This window comes from Poromitra crassiceps (assembly GCF_964638095.1).
Source record: "Poromitra crassiceps genome assembly, chromosome: 3".
In the NCBI taxonomy this organism is placed as follows: domain Eukaryota; kingdom Metazoa; phylum Chordata; class Actinopteri; order Beryciformes; family Melamphaidae; genus Poromitra; species Poromitra crassiceps.
In genome coordinates, this window is record NC_139625.1 from 38263915 (window position 1) to 38290978 (window position 27064).

At 43.8% G+C, this 27064-nt stretch overlaps 1 protein-coding gene and 1 long non-coding RNA gene across 4 annotated transcripts in view; one reads left to right on the forward strand and one right to left on the reverse strand.

Annotated features, from left to right (window-relative positions):
* Window positions 1-2153: 2153 nt before the first annotated feature.
* Window positions 2154-3759, reverse strand: LOC310772848. Its single transcript, XR_014552521.1, has 2 exons — window positions 3626-3759; window positions 2154-2990 (listed from the first exon to the last, which is right to left on the reverse strand). It is a non-coding gene; the product is annotated as an uncharacterized lncRNA (long non-coding RNA).
* A 5497-nt stretch (window positions 3760-9256) lies between these two features.
* iars2 (isoleucyl-tRNA synthetase 2, mitochondrial) overlaps window positions 9257-27064 on the forward strand; it is a 39439-nt gene continuing 21631 nt past the window's right edge. For all 3 annotated transcript variants that reach the window (XM_083632901.1, XM_083632903.1, XM_083632902.1), the window contains exons 1-9: window positions 9257-9658; window positions 10460-10582; window positions 11313-11466; window positions 11614-11762; window positions 23211-23260; window positions 23353-23462; window positions 23594-23681; window positions 23885-24000; window positions 25503-25672. In XM_083632901.1, the coding sequence (XP_083489027.1) occupies window positions 9392-9658; window positions 10460-10582; window positions 11313-11466; window positions 11614-11762; window positions 23211-23260; window positions 23353-23462; window positions 23594-23681; window positions 23885-24000; window positions 25503-25672 (1227 nt within the window). In that variant the 5' untranslated portion in view covers window positions 9257-9391. The remainder of the gene's footprint in view (window positions 9659-10459; window positions 10583-11312; window positions 11467-11613; window positions 11763-23210; window positions 23261-23352; window positions 23463-23593; window positions 23682-23884; window positions 24001-25502; window positions 25673-27064) is intronic.

Here is a 27064-nt window from a genome sequence, read left to right on the forward strand (position 1 = left end):
CAGCAACAGGTGAATTCCCCCATTCAGCCTCATATAGGGCCCTGCTGCTGGCAGAGCCCCAGGGCCAGCAAGGGAATCGCGGGTCACCGGCTTCTGAATTATTCACTGGCTCTTAATTATTGAAGTGTTTTTATTTTGTCCATTACTCACACCCTCCTCGCACGGAGTGAGAAAACAAACATGTGAGCTGGTTAGGTGTTTGCATTTTAAAGTCAACTTTATTATTTGCTGAGTTGATAACAGATGACATAGACCAGTGATACTCAACCTGAGGCTCTAGAGCCACATGCGGCTCCTTTATGGGTAGTTGTGGCTCTTTTAAGTCCAACTTAAAATAAATAAATAAAAATCTAAAAAGGGCCCACCCCCCCTTTTACACAGAGAATGTAAAGGTTTGGTTCAACTTAAAGACATTTTTAGGCAGATTGTTTCTCTGTTGTACAAATCAATGACTATGGGAAAATATAAACTATGAAGGCTTGTTGAAAGGAAATGGTAATTTCTACAAAATGGGCTTTGTTAAGTTCTATTGCTTGAACTGATTAGCTTTTGGAGGCCATCAGATGACCGATGGTGCTATCTCTTCAATGGGCTGATTGCATACCTGTAGAAAAAATGCCTAAAAGCCTTTTTGGTGTGAAATACCTACTGGAGTACCGCAGGGATGACATTTTTGTAGGCTTAACCAGAAATCGCCGCCATGTTGATTCTTAGGGGGGAAAGGCTATGGGATTTTAGAATGGGGATTTTGTTAAATGCATGAAATAAGGCACGTGGATAACACAAAGCTTATGGGAGTGGAAATTTGTGTTCAGCAGGATAATCTTGTACAAATAAAAATAGAGCATGCATATACACTCTTCAGTAAGCAGGTGCAGGACAAACAAATGAGCAACAGGTTAAAAAAGTAATAAGAGTCTGCACACTTCTGATGAAGGTCGTCATGACTGAAACGTAAACCATACAATAAATCTACTGGGAGCAAGTCTCTACGCAGTGTGCGGACATACTCTACCAGCACGATAATCTTCACAAACGAGGTCCACTTTAATGACTTAACGTTTTCTGAAATAGTGTTAATAACTAATTTACACTTAAAGTCAAAAGTGGTCCACAGTTATGAAGATTATCCTACTGAACACAAATGTCCAGTCCCATAAACATTTAACCAGACATTTCATGCAAATTTAACCAAAATCCCCATACTGAAAGCCCATTCACTTTTTCCCTTACGAACTGAAATGCTAGGCTACTTCATTCCTGCGGTACTCTGACTGCACAGCTCCATGAGATGGTGGCACTGGGTTGGGAAGATTGTGAGTTCAGGGGTTCAGATGCTTTCATGGTTCCATTCAAAAGTTTAGAAAACTGGACATTTGTGCACAGTCAAGCTGCAACACCAGAAAATTTGCACTTGAAGGTTCTTGATAACTTCTTTGGCAATATGTACCCGTATATCATCCAACATAGGCATAATATATAGTCATGTTCCTGTTAACTTATGCCCCCTTCTCATTCTCAGAAGATTAAAACACAGGCTCTCAAATCATTAACTCAACTTATTCAAATATTTGGGAGGGCTCATCTTCTAAAACTTTACTACCGTACTGCACCCGGAAGCCACAACAGCTTGATGGAAAACGGGGATGCAAATGAACAGAAATGCGAAGTTCTGCATGAACCACAGCTCCAGTTTGCTCTCACTTTTAAACGAAATTTAAGATTAACTTCAGTTGAGCCAAATAATCCCAGGTGCAAATGATACAGCCATTAAATTGACCACTTTCAAAGAGTGGCCCAGTCTACAGTGTATGACTTGTTTCTCACCCAACTACCTACAACCATTAACCTACAGTATTGGGTCAAATTTTTCCAGGGCAGTAGGTTTACTTCAGTGAGAGAACCTCAAACCCATGAGGTTAATTTATTGATTAGTTTAACCACAACATTGCCTGCCAAAGGTAACCAGATCAGGGTGTTCTGATGGCCTGAAATCAAAACCAAGCAAAGCCAAAGAATTTGCTGGTGAAAAGGAGTTACAGTAACCATTAGCAGATTGCCTCTACTAAAGGGAATCGTGAGGTTCCCCAGTGGCCTGAGCCATGCATGTTGTGGGATCAAGAGCCAAACAACTGAATCCTGGGTTCATTTTTTATTGTCAAGTTTAAATTGCCACATATACATTCAAATCTTTAATGAACTTAACACAATAAAAATCTAAAAGAATAGTCACATTTACAGTAATCACACGGATATGTCGTAAACTGGTGATACAAAACTTCTAATCTTGTTACATCACTTTTCGACCTATCCTATCCAGCATCTGCATAAAGTATCCAGCTCGTTGATTTAAAACGCAGTGAGCAGGACATGCGCCACAGAAGCATTCTTTCCCCATAAAAAACGCCTCAACAGTCCCCCCCCACCCCGTCGATTTCCGGGGCACGGGGCAAAAATACTTCCAACAGAAGTTAAAGTCCAGAACGAGCCCCTGCAGAGAACAGCGGGACATAACTAGCCAAGAGCAAGGCGCGTCCGCGGTGGCACACTGTGTGCGTAACGGGGAGCCAATCCTCCGGTGAACTTGAGGCTACGGGAGAGCCCGCTCCATTGAAAACCGATCCCCGTTGACGTCCACAAGTGAAAACCCTCTGTAAACCCACCCAAAAACAAAAGTCCCCGGGTTATGCGTGCAGAGGAGTGCATTTTGGAGAATTGCTCTTGGAATAATGTTTTGTCCCCAGTGCAGACACCGGTTGGTACAGTCTTGGCGGTGTGCGTGTTCCGTGCCGAGAGCCTCCATCCGGTTATCAGAAACGGCCGTGCAAGAGACAGGCGGCTAGCGCCACCGGCAGCAGCGTGAAGGTGTCGGACCTCACCGACACGCTCTCTCCCTTGATGGTGGAGTTACCGGTGTAGTTGGAGGGCATCGTTGTCATCATGGTGTAGTTCATTGTGTAGTTGTTAGGTGCCATGGTGACGTTCTGTGCCTGAAACACATAGCCACAGTTAGCATCAAGGTCAGGTGACATATCCAGGTGAAAATAAAATACTTCCCATCAATTTGCGTAAGGGCATAAATTCAGATGAAGATGAACGCAGATAAAAACATCTGACAAGTAAAAAAAAAAAAATCCCTCTCGAAACAGTTTGTTAGAGATGAGTTATCTGCAAGGCAAATTTACGCCTCAAACAACCCATTTGAAATCCTAGGAGTAGCCCAACAAAGCTATCAGGCTCGCCAAATAAAAATAAAAATAATTAACAATGGTGACTTCAGGTATATAGTTCAGTAGTTTTAAAAATGACCAGTAGGCCTATAGCTGACTACAGAGAATGTAGTCTCATCCGGGCAGCCTATGGAAGATTGCTGCGAGACCACAGTCGCCTACGGCCTCTAATTAACTAGCTAATTATGAGCAGCTGTGACTAGAGCCTGACACGATGGTTTGACGCCGGATAATCCAAAACCACTCAACTTAATTCATCCTGTAAAGTAGAAAAATTTCAACCTAGCAATTATCCTTTCTGCGCATAGTCCAAACCCAAACTCGCATATTTATCCCATTTACTGAAATATGAAAGGAAACAGCCTAATCAAATGGGGAACAAATAAGTGGCTTACCTGTGAGACATGCACAGCGAGCAGCAGAACTCCAATGTAAGCAGTAAACATCTTATTCATTTTTGCGTCGCTTTTCACCTCAAGAGTCTGGACAAAATCTAGACTGGCTGCTCCGCTTGGCTCCTGTGTCCTCCTGAAAGTAATATGAGTGAATGAAAGGAGAGCTGCTGATGGGGGTTTTTATAGGCTACCCACCGCGAAGTGACGTCCCCAGATGCACCCCCTGTTACCTGTGCTCCCTTCAGGTGCCGTCTGGAATATTGGAATAGCCAAATGGTTGAGCAAATGCGAATGAGTTGATTAACACGGTGGTAGATAGGCCTAGAGCTTTTTCACAGCAGCTATTTTGACATTTTGTCATAGCATGGCGTAAATGGTTTCAGTCCATTTAGGTGTTCTAGTTCCGGGGCTCTGGTAGCCTACTGTGCATCCTGTCATTGGAATGACAATGGAACACCTGGAATCGAGCCATCCTACACCTGTGTTTAACCTGCTATGGCATGTCAAAGTATCTGCTGCTGTGGTCTACCGGGTCGGTCAGGTGTGAGTGACGTCTGGGGGGGGGCTTGGGGGTATTTTATAACAAATCTCTGATGATGATGATCGGAGTATAGGGATCTTACGAGGAGCACCTGAAGGTAGCATTCCTTCACAGTTCACATCTTTGTGGAAACCTACCACGTCCCACTACTTTTTAGCTAGGTTTCGTTTGTCTTCTCTTTGATGTGTGGTGGAGACTGCTTGCTTGTTGATTCTGCCTGTGCCGATTTGATTTGTTCAAAATCAACATATTATGTAGCCTATGATTTCTCTACTCGGAGTAGGCTATAGGATCTTACGAGGAGCACATGAAGGTAGCAATCCTTCACACCTTTGTGGAAACCTACCACGTCCCACTTACTTTTTTCCAGAGGTATCCACTTACATTAAGCACCTTCACAGGTGCTCGCTCTCTCTCTCTCTCTCTCTCTATCTCTCTCTCTCTCTCTCTCTCTCTCTCTCTCTCACTCACACACACACACACACACACACACACACACACACACACACACACACACACACACACACACACACACACACACACACACACACACTACATGACTACAGTAACATACAAGCATAGTCATGTTAAATAAATAGGCTACTAAACTCCCCTATCCCTCCCAAAGCTGGAGGGAGGGCCCTAGAAACACTGCAAACACCCCACAGATCCCGACAAAGAATGCCACTTCATTTGAGACAACAGCCGTCAAAGGAATGATCGTTTGTACAGGGTCCATTTTGTATGATTTATACAGGAAATGAATGCTTCTTTTCATTGTCATCAAGACCTTTATTTGTATTACCCATTTGTTTCAAACATAAATGCATTATGATAAAAAATGTAATGTGGGGGGAAAAGTAAAGCGAATAAACTGACTGTAAATGAGGGTCAGTGAATGAAACACATAAAGCTGGAACAATTGAACCCGGACCAAGTTACGTTCTTAAGGAAAATGTGTTGGGCTTGTTACTCAAAAAATATAATATATTACTTGTTACTCATTACTTTTTTCAAAATTAATATTCTTACTCATCACTCCATGCCAACAGTAATTCATACAACTCGTTATATTACTTTTCCATTACACCCCACAATTTTGGGGTAATTGCATCCTTTCATATCAAAATTCAGATTTTGCATGTGTGAAGAATATATGCCTAATCACCAACAATTGCAAATGCATTCTATCAATACGCAATGTACATGGTGGCATAACAAGTTTGTGTCACAAATAGCACCGTAACATTAACCTGAGTGAGTGCTGGAGAAAGCAATGCAGTAACATGAAGTTACTTGGATTAGTAACTGTAATATTATTACTGTTTTGGAAATTGTAATCCGTTACACTACTCGTTACTGGGGAAAAGTAATTAAGTAATATATTACTGCCCAACACTGATAGTGAGTGACAGATTCAATTTTTACAATTATTTTACCTGCTATAAGAAACAGGCTATAATAGAAATGTCTAGAAAGAGTACTAACAACTCTATAACTCAGCAAAGTCCAATTAGCCTACAGTGTGAATTCACAATGAATGAGTATACTGAATTAAACCAGTCGATTGTACAATCGAATTAAATATAAAATCGATTGTACATTGCTGATTGTATGTTGACAACTAAGTCATGAAAAAAGGTACAAAAAGTACAGCAAACCTTTTCTGACAGATTAGCCATTTGATATGTTGAGTCAGAACTTTGCCCTTTTATCAGTGAATGTCTTGAGACTGATGTTAGATTTTGAAATACTCAGTTTTTTCATGTAAACTGATGATCTCCATCTTCCAACCATCCTGAACAGCCTCCACTTTTCCTAAATCTCAAGGAGCTTCAACCTTTCAATAGCAACATATGACAATACTGATGTTCATCTCAATTGAACAATTGAAATGTAGGACAATATAAGACACTAATGATTTGCAATTGATCATTCATTGAGAACATAATTGTTACGACAATCACTGGATCAATGGTCTCACAATATGTTTCCACTGATAGACAATGATAATATTGAAATATTGTCCAGCCAAATATTAAGTGAACTCTGTTGTGGAGTATCATGTGTCTCTTCAGGGTTTGTTTATGACCAAAACATTTACCACAGACTGAGCATTTAAATGGCTTATTGTCCTGTGTGGACTCTAATGTGTCTTCTCAAGTGTCCTTTACGACCAAAACTGTTACCACAGACAGAGCATTTATATGGTTTATCTCCTGTGTGGACTAACTTGTGTTGATTCAAGGTTCGTTTATGACCAAAACTGTTACCACAGACTGAGCATTTAAATGGCTTCTCTCCTGTGTGGACTCTCATGTGTGCTGTCAAGGTTTCTTTCTGACCAAAACATTTACCACAGACTGAGCAATTAAATGGCTTCTCTCCTGTGTGGACTCTCGTGTGTGTTGTCAAGGTTTCTTTCTGACCAAAACATTTACCACAGAGTGAGCAATTAAATTGCTTCTCTCCTGTGTGGACTCTCATGTGTCTTTTCAAGTGTCCTTTATAACCAAAACTGTTACCACAGACTGCACATTTAAATGGCTTCTCTCCTGTGTGGACTCTCATGTGTGTTGTTAATCGTCCTTTTTTACCAAAATTGTTACCACAGACTGAGCATTTAAATAGTTTATCTCCTGTGTGGAGTATCATGTGTCTCTTCATGTTTTGTTTATCGCCAAAACATTTCCCACAGACTGAGCATTTAAATGACTTCTCTCCTGTGTGGACTCTCATGTGTTGTTTCAAGTCTCTGTTATGAACACATCTTTTACCACAAACGGAACAACTAAAGTGTTTATTCCCAAGAACTTCACTGTTTTTCTGTGAGTCTAAGAGAGACTGAGGTTGACTAGTTTCCATCCAATCATCACTGTCTTCAGTCTCAGAAGAGTCTAAAGTCTTGCCAGCACTGGCTGGTTCTGATGCTCTACAGTCTTCTCCATCAGCTTCTGTTTTCATCTGTTCAGTTGAGCTGCATGCTAGAGGCTCTGCCTCTCTCTTCTCCTCAGTTTGGCTTTGATGAAGCTGTGAGGACTGAGGTTTCTCTTCATCTTCTTCACTCTTCACGGGAATAGGAGTGAATTGGAACTTGGTGATATCAGCCTCCTTCAGCCCCGGAAGCTGCTCTCCCTCCTGACTGGTCGAAAGTTCCTCCTGTTCCTCTTTAATCCGTGGGGGCTCTGGGTCCTCCTGAAGCTGCTCTCCCGTCTGACTGATCCAGAGTTCCTCCTGTTCCTCTTTAATCCGTGGGGGCTCTGGGTCCTCCTGGGGCTGCTCTCCCTTCTGACTGATCCAGAGTTCCTCCTGTTCCTCTTTAATGTGTTGGGTCTCTGAGCCCTCCTGCTTCAGACTGGAGCTCCACTCCTGCAGTTCAGGGGGAACTTCTTCTTTAATGACCAACAGTTGCTGGAAGTGTGGAGGTACAGCTGCTCTGTGTAACAGCACTACAGGATTTAAAACGGTGTCCAGCAGCTTTTGTTGTTGCTCGTTCTTTTTGGAAAGAGAAGATTCTAGCCTGATAACAGCCTGAATTGTTAACTTGTTACACTCCATTTCCTTCTTCAGAAGCAGTCAACTCAGTGGAGTGAAAGGATCTGAACTCAGGCAAAGTAGAGCTTCCTCCTCGTACTCTGCTATCTTCTTTTAAACAGCCCAAATATCGCTTCAACGGCCGCAGTTAGTCGGGAGTTCAACAACGCTGTCAGGTTGTGGACATGAGACATTTCCTTACAGTGACACAGGAACTTTTCCTCCTGGACGTTTTATTGACAAACGTTGTTCTTCAAAGCTCCAATAAACGTTAGCTCCGATAGCTTCACAGCTTACTAAACCATTCATCTGAGTCCATGAGAGATGAGCTTCTTCTTCCTCTTCTCAGTGCTAAACGGACCCTCGTCTCCAGTTTCGTGATATCATAATGCATACAGTATTCTACGTTGGTCAAAACAGTTGTAAACTATACTAATGAAGAGCTGAAAAAAATCTTCTTCTTTTGGTTTCCGCAAACTAAGCACGAGTTCGTCTCTTCCCATACGCAAATATTACGTTGAATCGGTGCGCTCCGCATACTACAGACTAGAGAGAGATCTGCAGCATGCAGTGTAGAGTGTATCAGCGTAAACTGTCATGGGTCTGGGGTGACTCGACACGGGTTAGTAAATATCGCAGCAGGTGAGCATGTATTTCCTGGTTGGATTCATAGCGACCTCTGGCGGCACTTTAATGCCAAAAAATAGCAATAACGCGAAACATTACAACCTTTTGTCCCATTTGCCTCTCCGTAACTGTCCCATCTTTCTTTTCTTCCGGGAGAAACAGGCCACTGTCTGCAAGGAGGACAACACGGCAACTTCAGACAACAAACCACCCTAGATGTGACTGCTTTTTTGTTAATTTCACTAGATCAGCAGGCCGCCTCTCCTCGCCACCATGCTGCTGTGGCGGGTTTCGGCAGTTAGCCAGACGATAGCGAGATGGGGCCGGAGGTCACACCGGACAGGCGGCCTCCTCCACCCCGCTCTCTCCTTCAGCTCGGGCCGCTGTCACAGTGTGAGTGCGGGGGAAGGCAGCACTCAGCACGCTGAAGCCGCCCCCGCCCAGGCACTGTACCGAGACACCGTGCTGCTTCCTCGGACTGACTTCCCCATGAAGCTGGTCGGACAGAAGCTGCTGGACCGGGAACTCGAGATCCAGCGGGTAACGGACGTTTACCAAACTGAACAATTAATCTTGTGATCGTTTAATATTGCCTTACGTATCGGCAACCCGATAACATTGTACAACATGACTTAAGCAAACTAAGCACGAGTTCGTCTCTTCCCATACGCAAATATTACGTTGAATCGGTGCGCTCCGCATACTACAGACTAGAGAGAGATCTGCAGCATGCAGTGTAGAGTGTATCAGCGTAAACTGTCATGGGTCTGGGGTGACTCGACACGGGTTAGTAAATATCGCAGCAGGTGAGCATGTATTTCCTGGTTGGATTCATAGCGACCTCTGGCGGCACTTTAATGCCAAAAAATAGCAATAACGCGAAACATTACAACCTTTTGTCCCATTTGCCTCTCCGTAACTGTCCCATCTTTCTTTTCTTCCGGGAGAAACAGGCCACTGTCTGCAAGGAGGACAACACGGCAACTTCAGACAACAAACCACCCTAGATGTGACTGCTTTTTTGTTAATTTCACTAGATCAGCAGGCCGCCTCTCCTCGCCACCATGCTGCTGTGGCGGGTTTCGGCAGTTAGCCAGACGATAGCGAGATGGGGCCGGAGGTCACACCGGACAGGCGGCCTCCTCCACCCCGCTCTCTCCTTCAGCTCGGGCCGCTGTCACAGTGTGAGTGCGGGGGAAGGCAGCGCTCAGCACGCTGAAGCCGCCCCCGCCCAGGCACTGTACCGAGACACCGTGCTGCTTCCTCGGACTGACTTCCCCATGAAGCTGGTCGGACAGAAGCTGCTGGACCGGGAACTCGAGATCCAGCGGGTAACGGACGTTTACCAAACTGAACAATTAATCTTGTGATCGTTTAATATTGCCTTACGTATCGGCAACCCGATAACATTGTACAACATGACTTAAGACCTTTTATGAATTATTAGGGTCCACTCTTCAATTCGTCATGCATCGGATGCACAAAGCAGCAGTTATTTAAGTGAATTAGCGTTAGTTAGGACTTTTTAGAATTGCTTCGTCTGTTAACGTTAGCAGCCACAACACAAGCCTTCTGACGTTACCTAACAGCGCAGACCCCTCTCTATTTTGATTTTGAACTTGAAGGGCAGCGTTGAGAATCACATGCGCCGAATTTTCCAGTGTCTCCAAGCGATTCTTAGGTCCTAAATGATGTTTGACTGACGACAAGCAAGATGACAAAGTAAAATGTCAGATTTTTTTCCATTGCGTTTGTTTTCTCAATAAAAGAAAGAAAGGCATGTATAGGGTCTACTGTAATAATACTACCAATAATAGCCAAGACGGGACGGCTGTGGCACAGGAGGTAGAGCGGGTCGGTGGTTCGATCCCCGGCATGTCGAAGTGCCCTTGGGTGTCTGAACCCCAAATTGCTCCCGATGGCTGTGTAGGCACATTGTAAAGTGCTTTGGATAAAAGCGTCATATGCAGTCCATTTACCATTTAACCAAGTGACACCCTCTAGGAGTGTGTGCATGTCTACATTTGCACAACACATGCCTAACTTGATAGGTATGCATTGCATTGTGTTAATCAGCGAGCTCCATGTTCATCAAATTACAAGTATGCTCATAATTGATTGTGTGTCTGTAGGAGTGTGGATTTGCAGAGCTGTACTCCTGGCAGAGAGAGAGGAAGGCCAAGAAGGAGTTCTGCCTTCATGACGGACCCCCATATGCCAACGGAGATCCTCATGTTGGACATGCACTCAATAAAGTGAGCTATTCCATGGTACTCCAATCATGTTGCATTTGTTTCTTACCAGCATGGCATATTGCTGTAAATACTGAACATTGACTTTAGTTATTACTTGATTCATTGCAGACACAATCTCATTTGATTTGATTTGATTTGATCTTTATTTATCTCGAACTGTTCGAAACATAAAAAACATCACAAAAACTCATACAAATAACTCCACATACGTGAAGCCAGCAGTCAACATGAGTTAAAAGCAAGAAAAAACATACACAAAATAGTTTGAGAAGGGGCAGAAAGAAGCAAAGCTTATCTGGTCCTGCCCCTTCATCACAGCATCATATTGCATGTAAATTCAATAAAATCTCTCAATATAAAATATAAAAAACTCTCAAAAAACAAAATTAATACAAAGTGATAATACAAAGTGACATACAAAGTTACAGTAAATTCTATAAGTCTATAAAATGTCTTTCAATAAACCATTTAAAACTCTCAAAAACAAAGTTAGTACAAAGTGCTAGTACAGTGACAGTATCACTGAGATGTAAAAAGAACAAAAAAACATTTACAGGCTGTTGTTATTGTTGAACAAAGTAGCTATGTGATGATGTACCTACCTATAAATAGGTCTAAGGTATCTGGTGGCAGTGACAGCTTAAATATCAACAAAACTGTCTTTGAACTCACCAGCATTTTTTAAGCTAGTCCTTATGATTTCTTTGTGTTGCTGTTGTGTTTGATCCAGATCCTGAAAGATATCCGTAACCGTTTTGAGATGCTGAGGGGGAGGCAGGTCCACTACGTCCCAGGCTGGGACTGCCACGGCCTGCCCATCGAGCTGAAGGCTCTGGGAGACCTGGGGACCAGCGGCCTCAGTCCTCTCCAGATCAGACAGAAAGGTAAGGAGGGACACAACACTGGAAGAATATAAGGTCTATTATTTTTACAAATTCTGATATTCAGGCCTGTGTGGAAGAAGCTTAGGTTTGGAGAACATGTTCTCCTAGTCTGCAGCTTCTGTCATGTGTTGATTTCACCCCGTCCAGCCCGGGAGTTTGCAGAAGGGGCCATAGCCCGTCAGAGGGCTGCTTTCCAGCGCTGGGGGGTGATGGCTGACTGGGAGCAGTGCTACTACACCTTCGACGGGGCTTACGAGGCTGCACAGCTCAAGGTCTTCCGGGAGATGCACAGCAAGGTGGGTGATGGTGCACTGTACAAATATGGACGTAGCCTCCGTGACGTCACCCATTGGTTTGTGGACTCCTGTTTTGAAGCCTTGAGTTTGGCATTTTGACTGTCACCATCTTTCTTTCTTTTCGGCGCCAGACAGAGCTGCAATGCCACCTGCAATTGGTCTGTGATCGGCGAGCTGCGCAAACACTCTCAATCACGCCCCAAAACATAGTCTGCTTTATGGTTTATTTTACTCTAAATTGGATCATAGTTTACTAAATGAACATCATGCTGTATTGAAGGAGACTCGAAACTAGCAATTGAGACCCTAAACTCATTAGGAAAATGTTTACTGAGGTAAGAAAGTGAGAAGTAGGGTCATTTCCCTATTGACTTCTATACAATCTGACTTATTTTTGCAGCCATAGACTGTATAAAAGGGTGTTATATAAAAATTCACCCCCGTACACCCCCCATGAATGGTGAAATCAGCTATAGAGACCAAAACATTATTATTATTGTGCTTGCTGACAAGCAAGGCACAATCTTGAAATCCCACATACTTATTATTCTTATATCTGCCAAAAACTTCTGCGCGTAACAACGCCCCCAATTTTTGCGCCACATAGACATGCCAGACCTCAAAATGACCGGCTTATTGAGGACAGGTGTGCTATGACTTTGTTAAGGGTTTGTGAAAGCGGTTTGGCCGCAATTCGCCATTAAGCGCCATTTTTTCCCCCATTGACTTGCATGGGGTTTGGAAAAATCTTGCAAAATCTTGCAGTAAATTAGGTGTAATTCAGAAACCATAAGAGCTAGAGCTACGAAACTTGGTAGGGAGGTGCACTGAGGGGTCTTTTACTATCCCCGAAAAAATTGCACCAATTGACCATATGGTGGCGCTATAACAGCCCTCCTTACCTTTTGCTCGATAACTTTTGAACCGTAGGGTTTATCATCAAAATTCTTTTTTCCCTGGATTCCTTGGGTCCTCCCGCATCTACTCAACTAGGCCACGCCCATTTCCGTCTGACTAGATTTTCCGCCATTTTGCATTTTGTCCAAAACAGTTTTTTTGCCATTTCTCCTTGAAATTTTGTCCTATCTTCACCAAACCAACGCACACATCATGTTGGGAGTGTCCTGCACAACACTGATTTGGAAGTTCAAAAAAAAAACACACCATTGCCATATAATCCACTTCCAATCTTCTGTGGGTGGGGCCTATTTCACAAAAATCGTCCGATGCTAACCAAACTTGGTACAGGTGTGGAGGGATGTACTCTGAGCCTATATCAGAAGTATTTTGTCATTTAGCCTTTAGGGGGCGCTATAGCAGCATTCAGTGCCTGTCCCTTCTAAATGGTTTTATTTTGAAGGGCGGCAGGAAGTGCAGATTCATTCTCATTTTGGCCAGCCTTCCTTCTTGTATGACACTTGACACTTCTGAGTTGATTTCAGAAGAGATAGTGTCATTTGGCGTGTAGGGGGCGCTATTGTTTGCCTATGGGGGGCGCTACAGCAACGTATCTCCGCAACCGTAACTCGTAGAGACTCAATGATGGCGGCGTTGGAATCGGGGTGAAAAAGTACGCTAGTGGTGGGCAGAATCACGATTGCACCTTCCGTTTCCGAGATAAAAGCAATAATTATTGTGCTTGCTGACAAGCAAGGCACAATCTTGAAATCCCACATACTTATTATTCTTATATCTGCCAAAAACTTCTGCGCGTAACAACGCCCCCAATTTTTGCGCCACATAGACATGCCAGACCTCAAAATGACCGGCTTATTGAGGACAGGTGTGCTATGACTTTGTTAAGGGTTTGTGAAAGCGGTTTGGCCGCAATTCGCCATTTAGCGCCATTTTTTTCCCCATTGACTTGCATGGGGTTTGGAAAAATCTTGCAAAATCTTGCAGTAAATTAGGTGTAATTCAGAAACCATAAGAGCTAGAGCTACGAAACTTGGTAGGGAGGTGCACTGAGGGGTCTTTTACTATCCCCGAAAAAATTGCACCAATTGACCATATGGTGGCGCTATAACAGCCCTCCTTACCTTTTGCTCGATAACTTTTGAACCGTAGGGTTTATCATCAAAATTCTTTTTTCCCTGGATTCCTTGGGTCCTCCCGCATCTACTCAACTAGGCCACGCCCATTTCCGTCTGACTAGATTTTCCGCCATTTTGCATTTTGTCCAAAACAGTTTTTTTGCCATTTCTCCTTGAAATTTTGTCCTATCTTCACCAAACCAACGCACACATCATGTTGGGAGTGTCCTGCACAACACTGATTTGGAAGTTAAAAAAAAAAACACACCATTGCCATATAATCCACTTCCAATCTTCTGTGGGTGGGGCCTATTTCACAAAAATCGTCCGATGCTAACCAAACTTGGTACAGGTGTGGAGGGATGTACTCTGAGCCTATATCAGAAGTATTTTGTCATTTAGCCTTTAGGGGGCGCTATAGCAGCATTCAGTGCCTGTCCCTTCTAAATGGTTTTATTTTGAAGGGCGGCAGGAAGTGCAGATTCATTCTCATTTTGGCCAGCCTTCCTTCTTGTATGACACTTGACACTTCTGAGTTGATTTCAGAAGAGATAGTGTCATTTGGCGTGTAGGGGGCGCTATTGTTTGCCTATGGGGGGCGCTACAGCAACGTATCTCCGCAACCGTAACTCGTAGAGACTCAATGATGGCGGCGTTGGAATCGGGGTGAAAAAGTACGCTAGTGGTGGGCAGAATCACGATTGCACCTTCCGTTTCCGAGATAAAAGCAATAATTATTGTGCTTGCTGACAAGCAAGGCACAATCTTGAAATCCCACATACTTATTATTCTTATATCTGCCAAAAACTTCTGCGCGTAACAACGCCCCCAATTTTTGCGCCACATAGACATGCCAGACCTCAAAATGACCGGCTTATTGAGGACAGGTGTGCTATGACTTTGTTAAGGGTTTGTGAAAGCGGTTTGGCCGCAATTCGCCATTAACTCATTCACCGCCAATGACGTCTTTGACGTGTTATCAGCAATGGCCTTCCCCGCCAAGGACGTGTTTGAAGTGTTTTTGTTTTTATTGGTGCAGCGCCTGCAGCAAACACTTGCCCAGCCTGTCACACAGACACAGGTCCCTGCCTTCAAAGGGTAGCCGACAGCACGCGATCAAACACATACCGCAGCTGTTGTTTTGAAATTGAGCAAGAGGGAAAGCAGAGAACGGGTAACGCTTCCTTGTGCAGATAGGAGAAACGCCATTGAAACGCCGAGCTGGAGTCGCCTTCCTCTGTGCCAGCCAGGAGAAAACGGGAGAAAGTAATCAAGAGATGTGTTTGATCATCGGAGGAATGAGGAAATGATCGATCAGTTTGCGAGGGCGGTGAGGACGTGTTGAATAGCCGAGGGGAAAACGGGAACGATCATAGATATGACAGGGAGACATGGACGAGGACGGTGTACCAGAACAAATCAAAATAAACACAGGAACAGCTAGGCAGCAGCGGGCAGAAGGCACTCACAGCAGCCCGCTGTCCTTCTCAAGAGCTCTTCAGTTGATTCATGAAATCGCTGGGCTGCTCGCCCTCCAGTGTTGCTCCTGGCCAATCCCAGCGCCACAGGGCGTGGTTATTGCTTATCCTATGTTGGGTTAGAAATCTAAAAGGGGGATCGTGTGTGTGTGTGTGTGTGTGTGTGTGTGTGTGTGTCTGTCTGTCTGTCTGTCTGTCTGTCTGTCTGTCTGTCTGTCTGCACACTCACACCGAGTAAACTGTATTGTTGAATGTAAAAAAAAAGCACTTCATGTGTGTATATATATATATATATATTTTTTTTTTTGTCATTTGTGTCCTAACGAATAATATTTACATGTCTGATGTCAATACAGTTCAAAATAAAAGAATTGAGAGTGAGTTATGCCTGAGATTGTGCCCTTTTACAAAAATGCTTTTTTCTCCCTTTTCTCTTCCCAGACAGGCTTTTTTGGTGAACATGGGGTGTATAAAAAGGGTTATAAGTAGAGTACAGAACATGCTAAAAGCTAACTTTCTTTTTGGGGGTGAAAGTAGAGACTTAGATCTTCATTTCGAGGTATTGGACATCACTGTAGTCCTAGTACATAATTTACTGTGGGTCTTGAAAGATGACCAAACATTATGGAAATACTTGGCCTGTGCCAAAAATGCCAGTCAGATATTGGCAGTGAATGAGTTAAGCGCCATTTTTTTCCCCATTGACTTGCATGGGGTTTGGAAAAATCTTGCAAAATCTTGCAGTAAATTAGGTGTAATTCAGAAACCATAAGAGCTAGAGCTACGAAACTTGGTAGGGAGGTGCACTGAGGGGTCTTTTACTATCCCCGAAAAAATTGCACCAATTGACCATATGGTGGCGCTATAACAGCCCTCCTTACCTTTTGCTCGATAACTTTTGAACCGTAGGGTTTATCATCAAAATTCTTTTTTCCCTGGATTCCTTGGGTCCTCCCGCATCTACTCAACTAGGCCACGCCTATTTCCGTCTGACTAGATTTTCCGCCATTTTGCATTTTGTCCAAAACAGTTTTTTTGCCATTTCTCCTTGAAATTTTGTCCTATCTTCACCAAACCAACGCACACATCATGTTGGGAGTGTCCTGCACAACACTGATTTGGAAGTTCAAAAAAAAAACACACCATTGCCATATAATCCACTTCCAATCTTCTGTGGGTGGGGCCTATTTCACAAAAATCGTCCGATGCTAACCAAACTTGGTACAGGTGTGGAGGGATGTACTCTGAGCCTATATCAGACGTATTTTGTCATTTAGCCTTTAGGGGGCGCTATAGCAGCATTCAGTGCCTGTCCCTTCTAAATGGTTTTATTTTGAAGGGCGGCAGGAAGTGCAGATTCATTCTCATTTTGGCCAGCCTTCCTTCTTGTATGACACTTGACACTTCTGAGTTGATTTCAGAAGAGATAGTGTCATTTGGCGTGTAGGGGGCGCTATTGTTTGCCTATGGGGGGCGCTACAGCAACGTATCTCCGCAACCGTAACTCGTAGAGACTCAATGATGGCGGCGTTGGAATCGGGGTGAAAAAGTACGCTAGTGGTGGGCAGAATCACGATTGCACCTTCCGTTTCCGAGATAAAAGCAATAATTATTGTGCTTGCTGACAAGCAAGGCACAATCTTGAAATCCCACATACTTATTATTCTTATATCTGCCAAAAACTTCTGCGCGTAACAACGCCCCCAATTTTTGCGCCACATAGACATGCCAGACCTCAAAATGACCGGCTTATTGAGGACAGGTGTGCTATGACTTTGTTAAGGGTTTGTGAAAGCGGTTTGGCCGCAATTCGCCATTAAGCGCCATTTTTTTCCCCATTGACTTGCATGGGGTTTGGAAAAATCTTGCAAAATCTTGCAGTAAATTAGGTGTAATTCAGAAACCATAAGAGCTAGAGCTACGAAACTTGGTAGGGAGGTGCACTGAGGGGTCTTTTACTATCCCCGAAAAAATTGCACCAATTGACCATATGGTGGCGCTATAACAGCCCTCCTTACCTTTTGCTCGATAACTTTTGAACCGTAGGGTTTATCATCAAAATTCTTTTTTCCCTGGATTCCTTGGGTCCTCCCGCATCTACTCAACTAGGCCACGCCCATTTCCGTCTGACTAGATTTTCCGCCATTTTGCATTTTGTCCAAAACAGTTTTTTTGCCATTTCTCCTTGAAATTTTGTCCTATCTTCACCAAACCAACGCACACATCATGTTGGGAGTGTCCTGCACAACACTGATTTGGAAGTTAAAAAAAAAAACACACCATTGCCATATAATCCACTTCCAATCTTCTGTGGGTGGGGCCTATTTCACAAAAATCGTCCGATGCTAACCAAACTTGGTACAGGTGTGGAGGGATGTACTCTGAGCCTATATCAGACGTATTTTGTCATTTAGCCTTTAGGGGGCGCTATAGCAGCATTCAGTGCCTGTCCCTTCTAAATGGTTTTATTTTGAAGGGCGGCAGGAAGTGCAGATTCATTCTCATTTTGGCCAGCCTTCCTTCTTGTATGACACTTGACACTTCTGAGTTGATTTCAGAAGAGATAGTGTCATTTGGCGTGTAGGGGGCGCTATTGTTTGCCTATGGGGGGCGCTACAGCAACGTATCTCCGCAACCGTAACTCGTAGAGACTCAATGATGGCGGCGTTGGAATCGGGGTGAAAAAGTACGCTAGTGGTGGGCAGAATCACGATTGCACCTTCCGTTTCCGAGATAAAAGCAATAATTATTGTGCTTGCTGACAAGCAAGGCACAATCTTGAAATCCCACATACTTATTATTCTTATATCTGCCAAAAACTTCTGCGCGTAACAACGCCCCCAATTTTTGCGCCACATAGACATGCCAGACCTCAAAATGACCGGCTTATTGAGGACAGGTGTGCTATGACTTTGTTAAGGGTTTGTGAAAGCGGTTTGGCCGCAATTCGCCATTAAGCGCCATTTTTTTCCCCATTGACTTGCATGGGGTTTGGAAAAATCTTGCAAAATCTTGCAGTAAATTAGGTGTAATTCAGAAACCATAAGAGCTAGAGCTACGAAACTTGGTAGGGAGGTGCACTGAGGGGTCTTTTACTATCCCCGAAAAAATTGCACCAATTGACCATATGGTGGCGCTATAACAGCCCTCCTTACCTTTTGCTCGATAACTTTTGAACCGTAGGGTTTATCATCAAAATTCTTTTTTCCCTGGATTCCTTGGGTCCTCCCGCATCTACTCAACTAGGCCACGCCCATTTCCGTCTGACTAGATTTTCCGCCATTTTGCATTTTGTCCAAAACAGTTTTTTTGCCATTTCTCCTTGAAATTTTGTCCTATCTTCACCAAACCAACGCACACATCATGTTGGGAGTGTCCTGCACAACACTGATTTGGAAGTTCAAAAAAAAAACACACCATTGCCATATAATCCACTTCCAATCTTCTGTGGGTGGGGCCTATTTCACAAAAATCGTCCGATGCTAACCAAACTTGGTACAGGTGTGGAGGGATGTACTCTGAGCCTATATCAGAAGTATTTTGTCATTTAGCCTTTAGGGGGCGCTATAGCAGCATTCAGTGCCTGTCCCTTCTAAATGGTTTTATTTTGAAGGGCGGCAGGAAGTGCAGATTCATTCTCATTTTGGCCAGCCTTCCTTCTTGTATGACACTTGACACTTCTGAGTTGATTTCAGAAGAGATAGTGTCATTTGGCGTGTAGGGGGCGCTATTGTTTGCCTATGGGGGGCGCTACAGCAACGTATCTCCGCAACCGTAACTCGTAGAGACGCACGCACGCTATTATGTAGATATCAGACACACCTATACTTGTATCACAGTGGGTATATCACTCATGGTCTCCCTCTCATTTGCATACTGTATGTTTTCAGCAGCTCCAACTCTTCTCTGTTAAAAACCAAATGCTAAAAGTGTACTGGAAACAGGAATCCGGTGAGATTTGACCAGATAAATAGAGCTTAAGAGCAACTCTGAGCAGCAGCGTTGCATGTTGGGTAGAGCAGTGTTGCATCTTGGGTAGAGACAATGATATACACTTGTCGCCAACCATGGGAGGCCTGTCTGTTCTGTTACCTGCTGTGTTAATGTAGCATGGTAACATGTCCAGAAAACAATGAATGAACAAAATTAACTGAACCCATGGGTAAGTGTCACCACTTTGTGGTTGTTCATTTTATACAGCCAGCTGGGTTTGAAAACATAATGGAAGAGATAGCCTAGTGTGAATAGCCTAGTGTGAATGGAGGCTGTTAGCCACAACAACTGTGCCTTATAGGCTAACCTCAGCCAGCCAAAACAAACACCTTGTCCCCCTGGCGTTAGGACACACTGTTCATCAATGTTTGGGACTAGTTGCAACAAGCTAATTGAGCTAATGCTAGCGTTAGGCCAGCGTTTCTCAACTGGTGGGTAGCGTCGCGGGGCCGTTTTGATTGGGTCGCGGACTTTTACAGTACAGTACTTTTTTTTTTTTTTTTTTTTTTTTTTTTAATTCAGATTATTGAAACTGGATTAGCCTGACCAGTTTCACTTGTTTAACAAGCTGAAGCATATGCTCTGCCTGTAATTCAAGAGAAGTCTGCCTTTTCATTTCATATTTAATTTTAGTTCAATTCAGATGATTGAAACTGGATTAGCATGGCCCCAGTTTAATTAAAAGTTATGACCAGTTTAACTAAAAAGCATATAGCCTGCCTGTGATTCAAGAAAAGTCTGCCTTTTATTTCATATTTCATACAGTTCAAATAAGACTTTCTGACCATGACCAGTTTGACTTGTTTAAATTTAAAAACATATAGGCCTGTAATTCAAGTCTGCCTTATTTCAATTGGTTTTTAGCCGTAGTTGCACTTCTGTTGCACTTTTTTGTTCATTTGACAGTGCATGAAGGCATTGTGTATTAAATAAATGCGCAATTTTTTGTGCAATAAATTTGAGTGATTTAAAAAAAAATCTGAAATTTGGGTCGCGACTTCATGACAAGGAAAATAGTGGGTCCTGAGGCTACACCAGTTGAGAACCACTGCGTTAGGCGTTAGTTAGCATGCTACCCAAGCAGCTTCTCTGGCTGACTGGACACATGACAACCGATCAGCAACTCCGTAACAAAACTAAAAGGGTAACATTACTTTGGTGACCAGGGACTATTATCAGTACATTTGACTTCTTACACTAACATAATGGAAGATAGCCTACATTAGTTACTGGCTGATTAGATGCAGCCATTGATAGCTTTTCACTTGTGTGTTTGCAGCTCTGGTAAGCCTGCTAGTTTTGTAAACAGTTGTTGTCGCAACCATAAACATGAATGACACTACAAGGAATACTACTTCTCTGGAGGTTAGGGACTGTTCGTTATTTATGAGAGGGGGGGTGTGGTGCAGAAAGGGGGAGGGATATCAAATATTTTTTTTAGTACTGGGGAGGGACTTGTGTTTTTTATTTTGGCTTTAGGGAGGGCTATACAACATTCATTTTTTGTATTTTGTATATATTTTAAATGCGTTTTTTCGTTCCAAAATTCGTGTTTACTCTCCTATTTATATCTATGGTTTACCTGTATGGTGACTGGACTTGGTATCTCCCATTCCTTCCTTTCACGTAAACCGCTGCTCCTATGCACTGTGTACAGGCCCTCACTCGGTCCTGCTGTTTGCTTGGTGCATTGACTGGAAACGTTTATCATCGCTTTATATTGTTTCAGAGCTGGAATTGTTGACACATATGCAGTTGGCTAGGCTCAGGGCCGGTTCGAACATATAGGCGACATAGGCGACCGCCTAGGGCGGCACTTGTGCGCCTTCACTTGCAGCTCTCCAAATATTCTCCAGCGCTCTGCCTCTCATGCTCTTCCCCGCTAGATCCATTCTCTCGCCGCTGTCCGCGGCACGAACCGCCCGCCCTACTATGCCTCTGATTGGCCTACCCTGATATTCTTACCCTAACCCAACCAATCATCACTCCTCATGCCTAAACAAGCACTACTACTAGCCAATCAGAGGCAGAGGAGGGCGGGTCATCATGTCTTCTCCATCCCGCTTGAATGAGGAAAAGGGACACGGAGTAAATTAAATGACATAGACTACAAGTAGACTAATTTACATCATTAACTTTGGGTTAAGGTAGCCTAGGCCATGTGCTCATATGTGTGTACCAGTATTAGTGTAATCAGTAAATAAGCGTGATATTTCTAACGTTGTTTCTGGGTTCCAAAACAATCTGTTTCCCTGTGCAGCGCGCAGTGCGCACTTTGCCTGCCCATTCATTGGAGAGACCAAAATTGCAAGATACAATATCTGAAGTTTCTCAAAGTTGAAACTACCTCTGCAGTAGTAGCCTACAATGAAACAAGACAGACTTAATGGACTGGCAACAATCTCCATATAAAATGAACTGGCAGAGAGAATCCTAATAGAGGATGATTGGATTTATTTAAAGACCTTTGCTGACGCAGCCCCCGCTGGTGTCCACTTCTGAAAGGTAAACAAGCTTTATTTGCCAACAGCTCGTAACAACAACTCGCCTTTGTTAAGTTGTGAATCTGCTGATGATATAGGCTATAGGCTAAATACATTGTGAGTCTTATATTACTGTGGTTGCGCCGCCGTGCGCACATTCCGTGTTTTATGCACATGAGAAAGTGGTAGATAGCGTTGTACAGTGGGTGGTACCAAATACAAGATAGCGGGAAAAAACAACACAGAAACTGAAAGTGAGGATTTATCCTTCAAGATGAAAAACGTACACCAGGATTTGGTACAGAAAACCTATACTTTCCCCCCAACTCCAGGGATTTCGTTGTCATGCGACCATCAAATGGTAAGTGTTATATGGCCGCCGTGCCAATATTGTGGACGCTGCTCCTACAGTATGCACTGTGTACAGGCCTATTCAGTACATTTGGGAGAACGGTCATTAATATGCACGTGTCGGTATGTTTTGTGTGTGTGTGTGTGTGTGTGTGTGTGTGTGTGTGTGTGTGTGTGTGTGCAGAATAGGTTGTTTTGGTCCTGCAGTTTGCTTGGTGCATTGACTGGAAACGTTTATCATCGCTTTAGCCTATATTGTTTCAGAGCTGGAATTGTTGACACATATGCAGTTGGCTAGGCTACTGTAGGCTTTATAACTAGGAGATGAGGCCATATTGGGCTGGGTACTATTAACGTTATATGCCCCCCGCCCCCTCTCCCCCCCGATGTCGGGCGCTATCAAACGTAGCGTTCTTCAGTAGGCTACTACCTTTGGTGTGAATATGATAAAGTGTGGTTATTTATGGTGGAGGGAGGGTGATGCATTTATCTCCAGTCACTCAGGGAGGGACATGGGAAAATATTTATAGATCTGGGGAGGGTGAAGGAACAAAACGAAAACAAAGTCGCCCCTGCACCATACCCCCCCCTCTCATAAATAACGAACAGTCCCTTATCATGTCCTATTTTCCTTGAGACAGTTGGAGACATTTACAATACATGGTAATTATTGATGCTGTAGTTTGCAGGTAATGTAGTTTTAGATTGCAGAGATTGGGCCAGCCTTTTGTGTCTCTCTAGTAGGCTACAACCAGTCTGACTTCCCCACCTACCAAATACTTCTACTCCAAAGTCCTTTTACTCACATAGGCACCCCCATAACTACTTAGTCCCCCTAGGTCCATGGGCAGGGACTTTGGAAGCCAGGCGGTGCATGGCGAGGACAGCAAGCACAATTACATTTTCGTTAGGAAATGTAGACATTCTAGTTATTATTATTATTTTTACCAGGCTGTAAAGATGTTTATTTCTGCTGTAAAGTTGGGCATTTTAACGTGGGGCGTCTAGGGGGATTTACTTGCTTTTGGAGCCAGCCTCAAGTGGTCATTTGAGGAACTGCAGTGTTTGGTCCGCGGTCTAACAGGTTTACTCCACTGTGTTGTTCTGCAGGGCCTCATCTACCAGGACTACAAGCCAGTCTTCTGGTCTCCTTCATCCAGGTACTGAGTTACTCTGCCTGTTATTTCAGATCTTCTATTCTATCTTATACAGTCTTCTTGTGTGCTTTAATCCTGTGTTTCTGCCTGTCTAGGACGGCCCTAGCAGAGGCAGAGTTGGAGTACAACCCTCAGCATGTCAGTAAGGCAATCTACGCTACGTTCCCCCTTGTCACACTTCCACCTAACCTGGCCTCAGATGCAGGTAGCGCACACACACACACACACACACACACACACACACACACACACACACACACACACACACAATCCATAGCCAAATTTGGGAGTACATTTTTAACTGTGTGTATCTGCTTGCTTTGTATATCTCGGCAGACCAGGGCAGTGTCTCAGTGTTGGTGTGGACAACCCAGCCTTGGACCATCCCTGCCAACCAGGCTGTCTGCTATATGCCCAACGCCCAGTAAGTACCAGTGCCACAGAATGGTATTTATTCTGCATTCTCGGATACCTGCAGGTACCTATTTTGTGCCACAAAGCAATCCAGCATATCCCCCCGCTCAGTATAAAATGCAGTGTAGAGGCTGAGAGAACCTTGGTCTGCGATATGTAGAGTGCACAGTTGCTTTTGGAGTATTTCTACTAGTGTCTTGGTTTTGTCTCCAGGTATTCGGTGGTGAAGAGGGCGGACAACTCTCAGCTCCTCTTAATGGCCACAGAGCGCACAGCCAGCCTGGCAGCACAGCTGGGCACTGAGCTGGAGAGTGTCAGCACCTTCACAGGTGACACTCACTCTCTCTCTCACACACACACACACACCACCTGTCAATCAAACAGTGTGGGCAGGGCCTATTCCCACACATCACATGTCAGTAGGCTCGTTTGAGTTGACTGCTGCCTCCCCTGGAAAGCAGACGAGAGCTGCCGAGTGCAGTCAGGCGAGGCGTCAACCAGTCGAACACCCCCGACTGCACACACTCACTGCTGCTTTTCTTCTTCTACAGTTTTGTTTGTTTAAATATCGATGCATCACATCTTACCTCTAATAGTAGACGAGACCAACGCCGAGTAGTCTCGCTTGAACCCCGAGTGAATCGGCCAGTGTTGTCTTGACGATTAGTCTGTCTGCGGCCGGGGCAGATCAGGAAGTGAAATGAAACGGTTTGCGGCAGCCACTTCGGCCATAACCACAAAATAACAAAATGACTTCCAAACAAACTGTTAGAATATAACGAGAGATGTTCGCGAGAGTAGCAAGCCCCTGCATGGCGTTATCCGTGTTTATGGTCTGTTGCTAGGCAGAGCGAAACGGTTGAAGGCAGGCAGCTGCCGTAAACCGGTTAGTTTCACTTCCGGGTTTATCCGGCCCGCCGGTAGACAGACACAGACTCTATAATCATCAAGAGAGCAATCTCCGATTCACACGGCTTTGGTCTCAGCTACTATTATAGGTAAGATGTAATGCATCAATATTATAATTATACTGTTTAATAACAATCGAAAATCTTGCTCGTAGCTGCTTTAACAGTGGTTGGTAACAAATTGAAGTGTGCATTAGCGCCACCCACACTCACTGATCAAATGACCCAGACTTTCATATATTACTTATTTTAATTTTAATGTAGGCATTACAGGTTGTATTTATATACAACCTGTAATATATATATTTTTGGATATAAAATTGAAGTTTCTACATTTCATGTGGGTGTGTGATACACCTGTGTTGAACCAATGAGCGCTCAGCTCGATGCGTTTCTCGTCATCCTCTGAGCTGTGCAATCGGGTGCAGTTGGTGGGGAGCAGCTGTGGCGCCTCGCTTCAAATCTGGCGCACTTCGCTCTCCCGAGGGTCCTGTGGCTCACGCAGGTGGAGCAAGTCGGACAACTTTTCTAACCATCATGCAACGGGCCAAGCCAGTCGCTGATTAAATCTGCGCAGAACTTGCTCATTTCGAACAAGCCTAATCACACATTGTGGGCAGAGCCTCTTCCCACACATCACCTGTCAATCAAGCAGTGTGGGCAGGACTTGGAGAATTGCAGGAAATCCAGGAAAAATGCTCATAAACAACTTCAATTTGGGAAAATGGAAAAACTGGTGTTTGTCACTTCCTGTCTCTTCCAATGCTCAATGCCCATGTGAAGTTTCAGATCGATCAGCCAACCCGTTGTGGAAATAAATAGATTTGAACAGACAGAAAGACGGAAGGACGCGGCCAGAAGTTTCCTTGATTCTATAGTAAGATATTAAATCCATTTTAAACTCTCTGTCTTTCTCTCCCAAGGCTCACAGCTTGAGGGCGGGATGTGCAAACACCCCACAATTCCTGACAAGGAGGTGCCCCTGTTGCCGGCCAACCATGTGACTATGGCAAAAGGAACAGGATTGGTCCACACAGCGCCAGCCCATGGCATGGAGGATTATAGTGTGGCATCACAGTTTCAACTGTCTGTGGTGCGTTCTATGAAATGTTCAAAGCTAATAATCCTTTGTTGGTGTCCTGGAAAAAGAAATTAAGAAAAAAACAGTAATTCAATACATCTGCCAGGTCCCAGGGTCATTCAATACATCTTCCAGGTCCCAGGGTCATTCAATACATCTTCCAGGTCCCAGGGTCGCAAAATTAATGCTTCATAAACGAGAATGTCAAAAGCAATGGCACAAGATAAGATGCAAGGTTTGTATAGGAGACAGAAGTTATGTTAATCATTGTGTACTGTAACAAAACAACCCAGTTGTTCTGCAGCAAATTCCTTCCTGTTGCACTAATCATTATGACTTGAGGTGGAATAATCTGGCTAATGGACAACAAGGTTGAACATATTTTGTGTGTATATGTAACAGGGTAGGAAATTAGCCTTTTTTTGCCCTTGGGGATTTTTTATTTTTTTTCGGGGGCATTTTGGATCATTTCTAGTGCAATTTTATCAAACTAGGCATCGCACAATTTGATCAAACTAGGCATTGTGCGCTCGATGATGACATCATCACTAATGACATCATCACTGAACTATAGCCTCAGCATTAGGGCAATTAATCTGCCCTAATCAAAAAATCCAGCTCCATCAGGTCACCCGCACGGGTGCTCTTTACACTTCCTGAAAGTTTCAGCCCGCTCGCACGTAAAACGGCACAGCTGTGGCCGGACAAAATTCTTGAAACAAACAGACCGAGTCCACATTGACAAATTTCTAGATAGATGTTCGGAAATACCTTAGTTCTATGTTGCATTTCCTATTATCTCAACAACGCTGTTGATTGTCTGGCACGTTATGTAATGTACTTACAGGTAGGTAGCCTACATCTCAGTCCATCCTCCAAATGAGCTAGCTTGTGCTGCCTGTCACTGAGGTAAATAATGCTAGGAGGGTGCAAGGGTTGTGCTTGTACGGATGCCTAGCTGGCCATTTTCAAGTCGCGCTTTGCAAATACAGAGTAATGTTAAAATATAGAAAGTAGGGATGTCACAATATATCGTCCCACAATATGTCGCGATATCAAAACGTGACAATATGTATCGTTGAGATGAAATCTCATATCGTGAGAAAAAGAAGCGGAACATCGTGGCACTGATCTGCATCTGATTGCATGCTCGCTCTCCTTTTCATTGCTATGTTTGAACAGACGAGGGACACGTTACAGACACGGAGGATGAAAATGGTGAAATTACTCAAATTAGCGTGGAGGATGCCCCCTCAACTTACAAATCGATCGCAAAAGAATATTGTTAAAATATCGTATCGTATCGTTATCGTGAACCAAATATTGTGTATTGTATCGTATCCTGAACTGAGTGTATCGTGACACCCCTAATAGAACGTTAATTGAATTTTAAATGTTTTTATG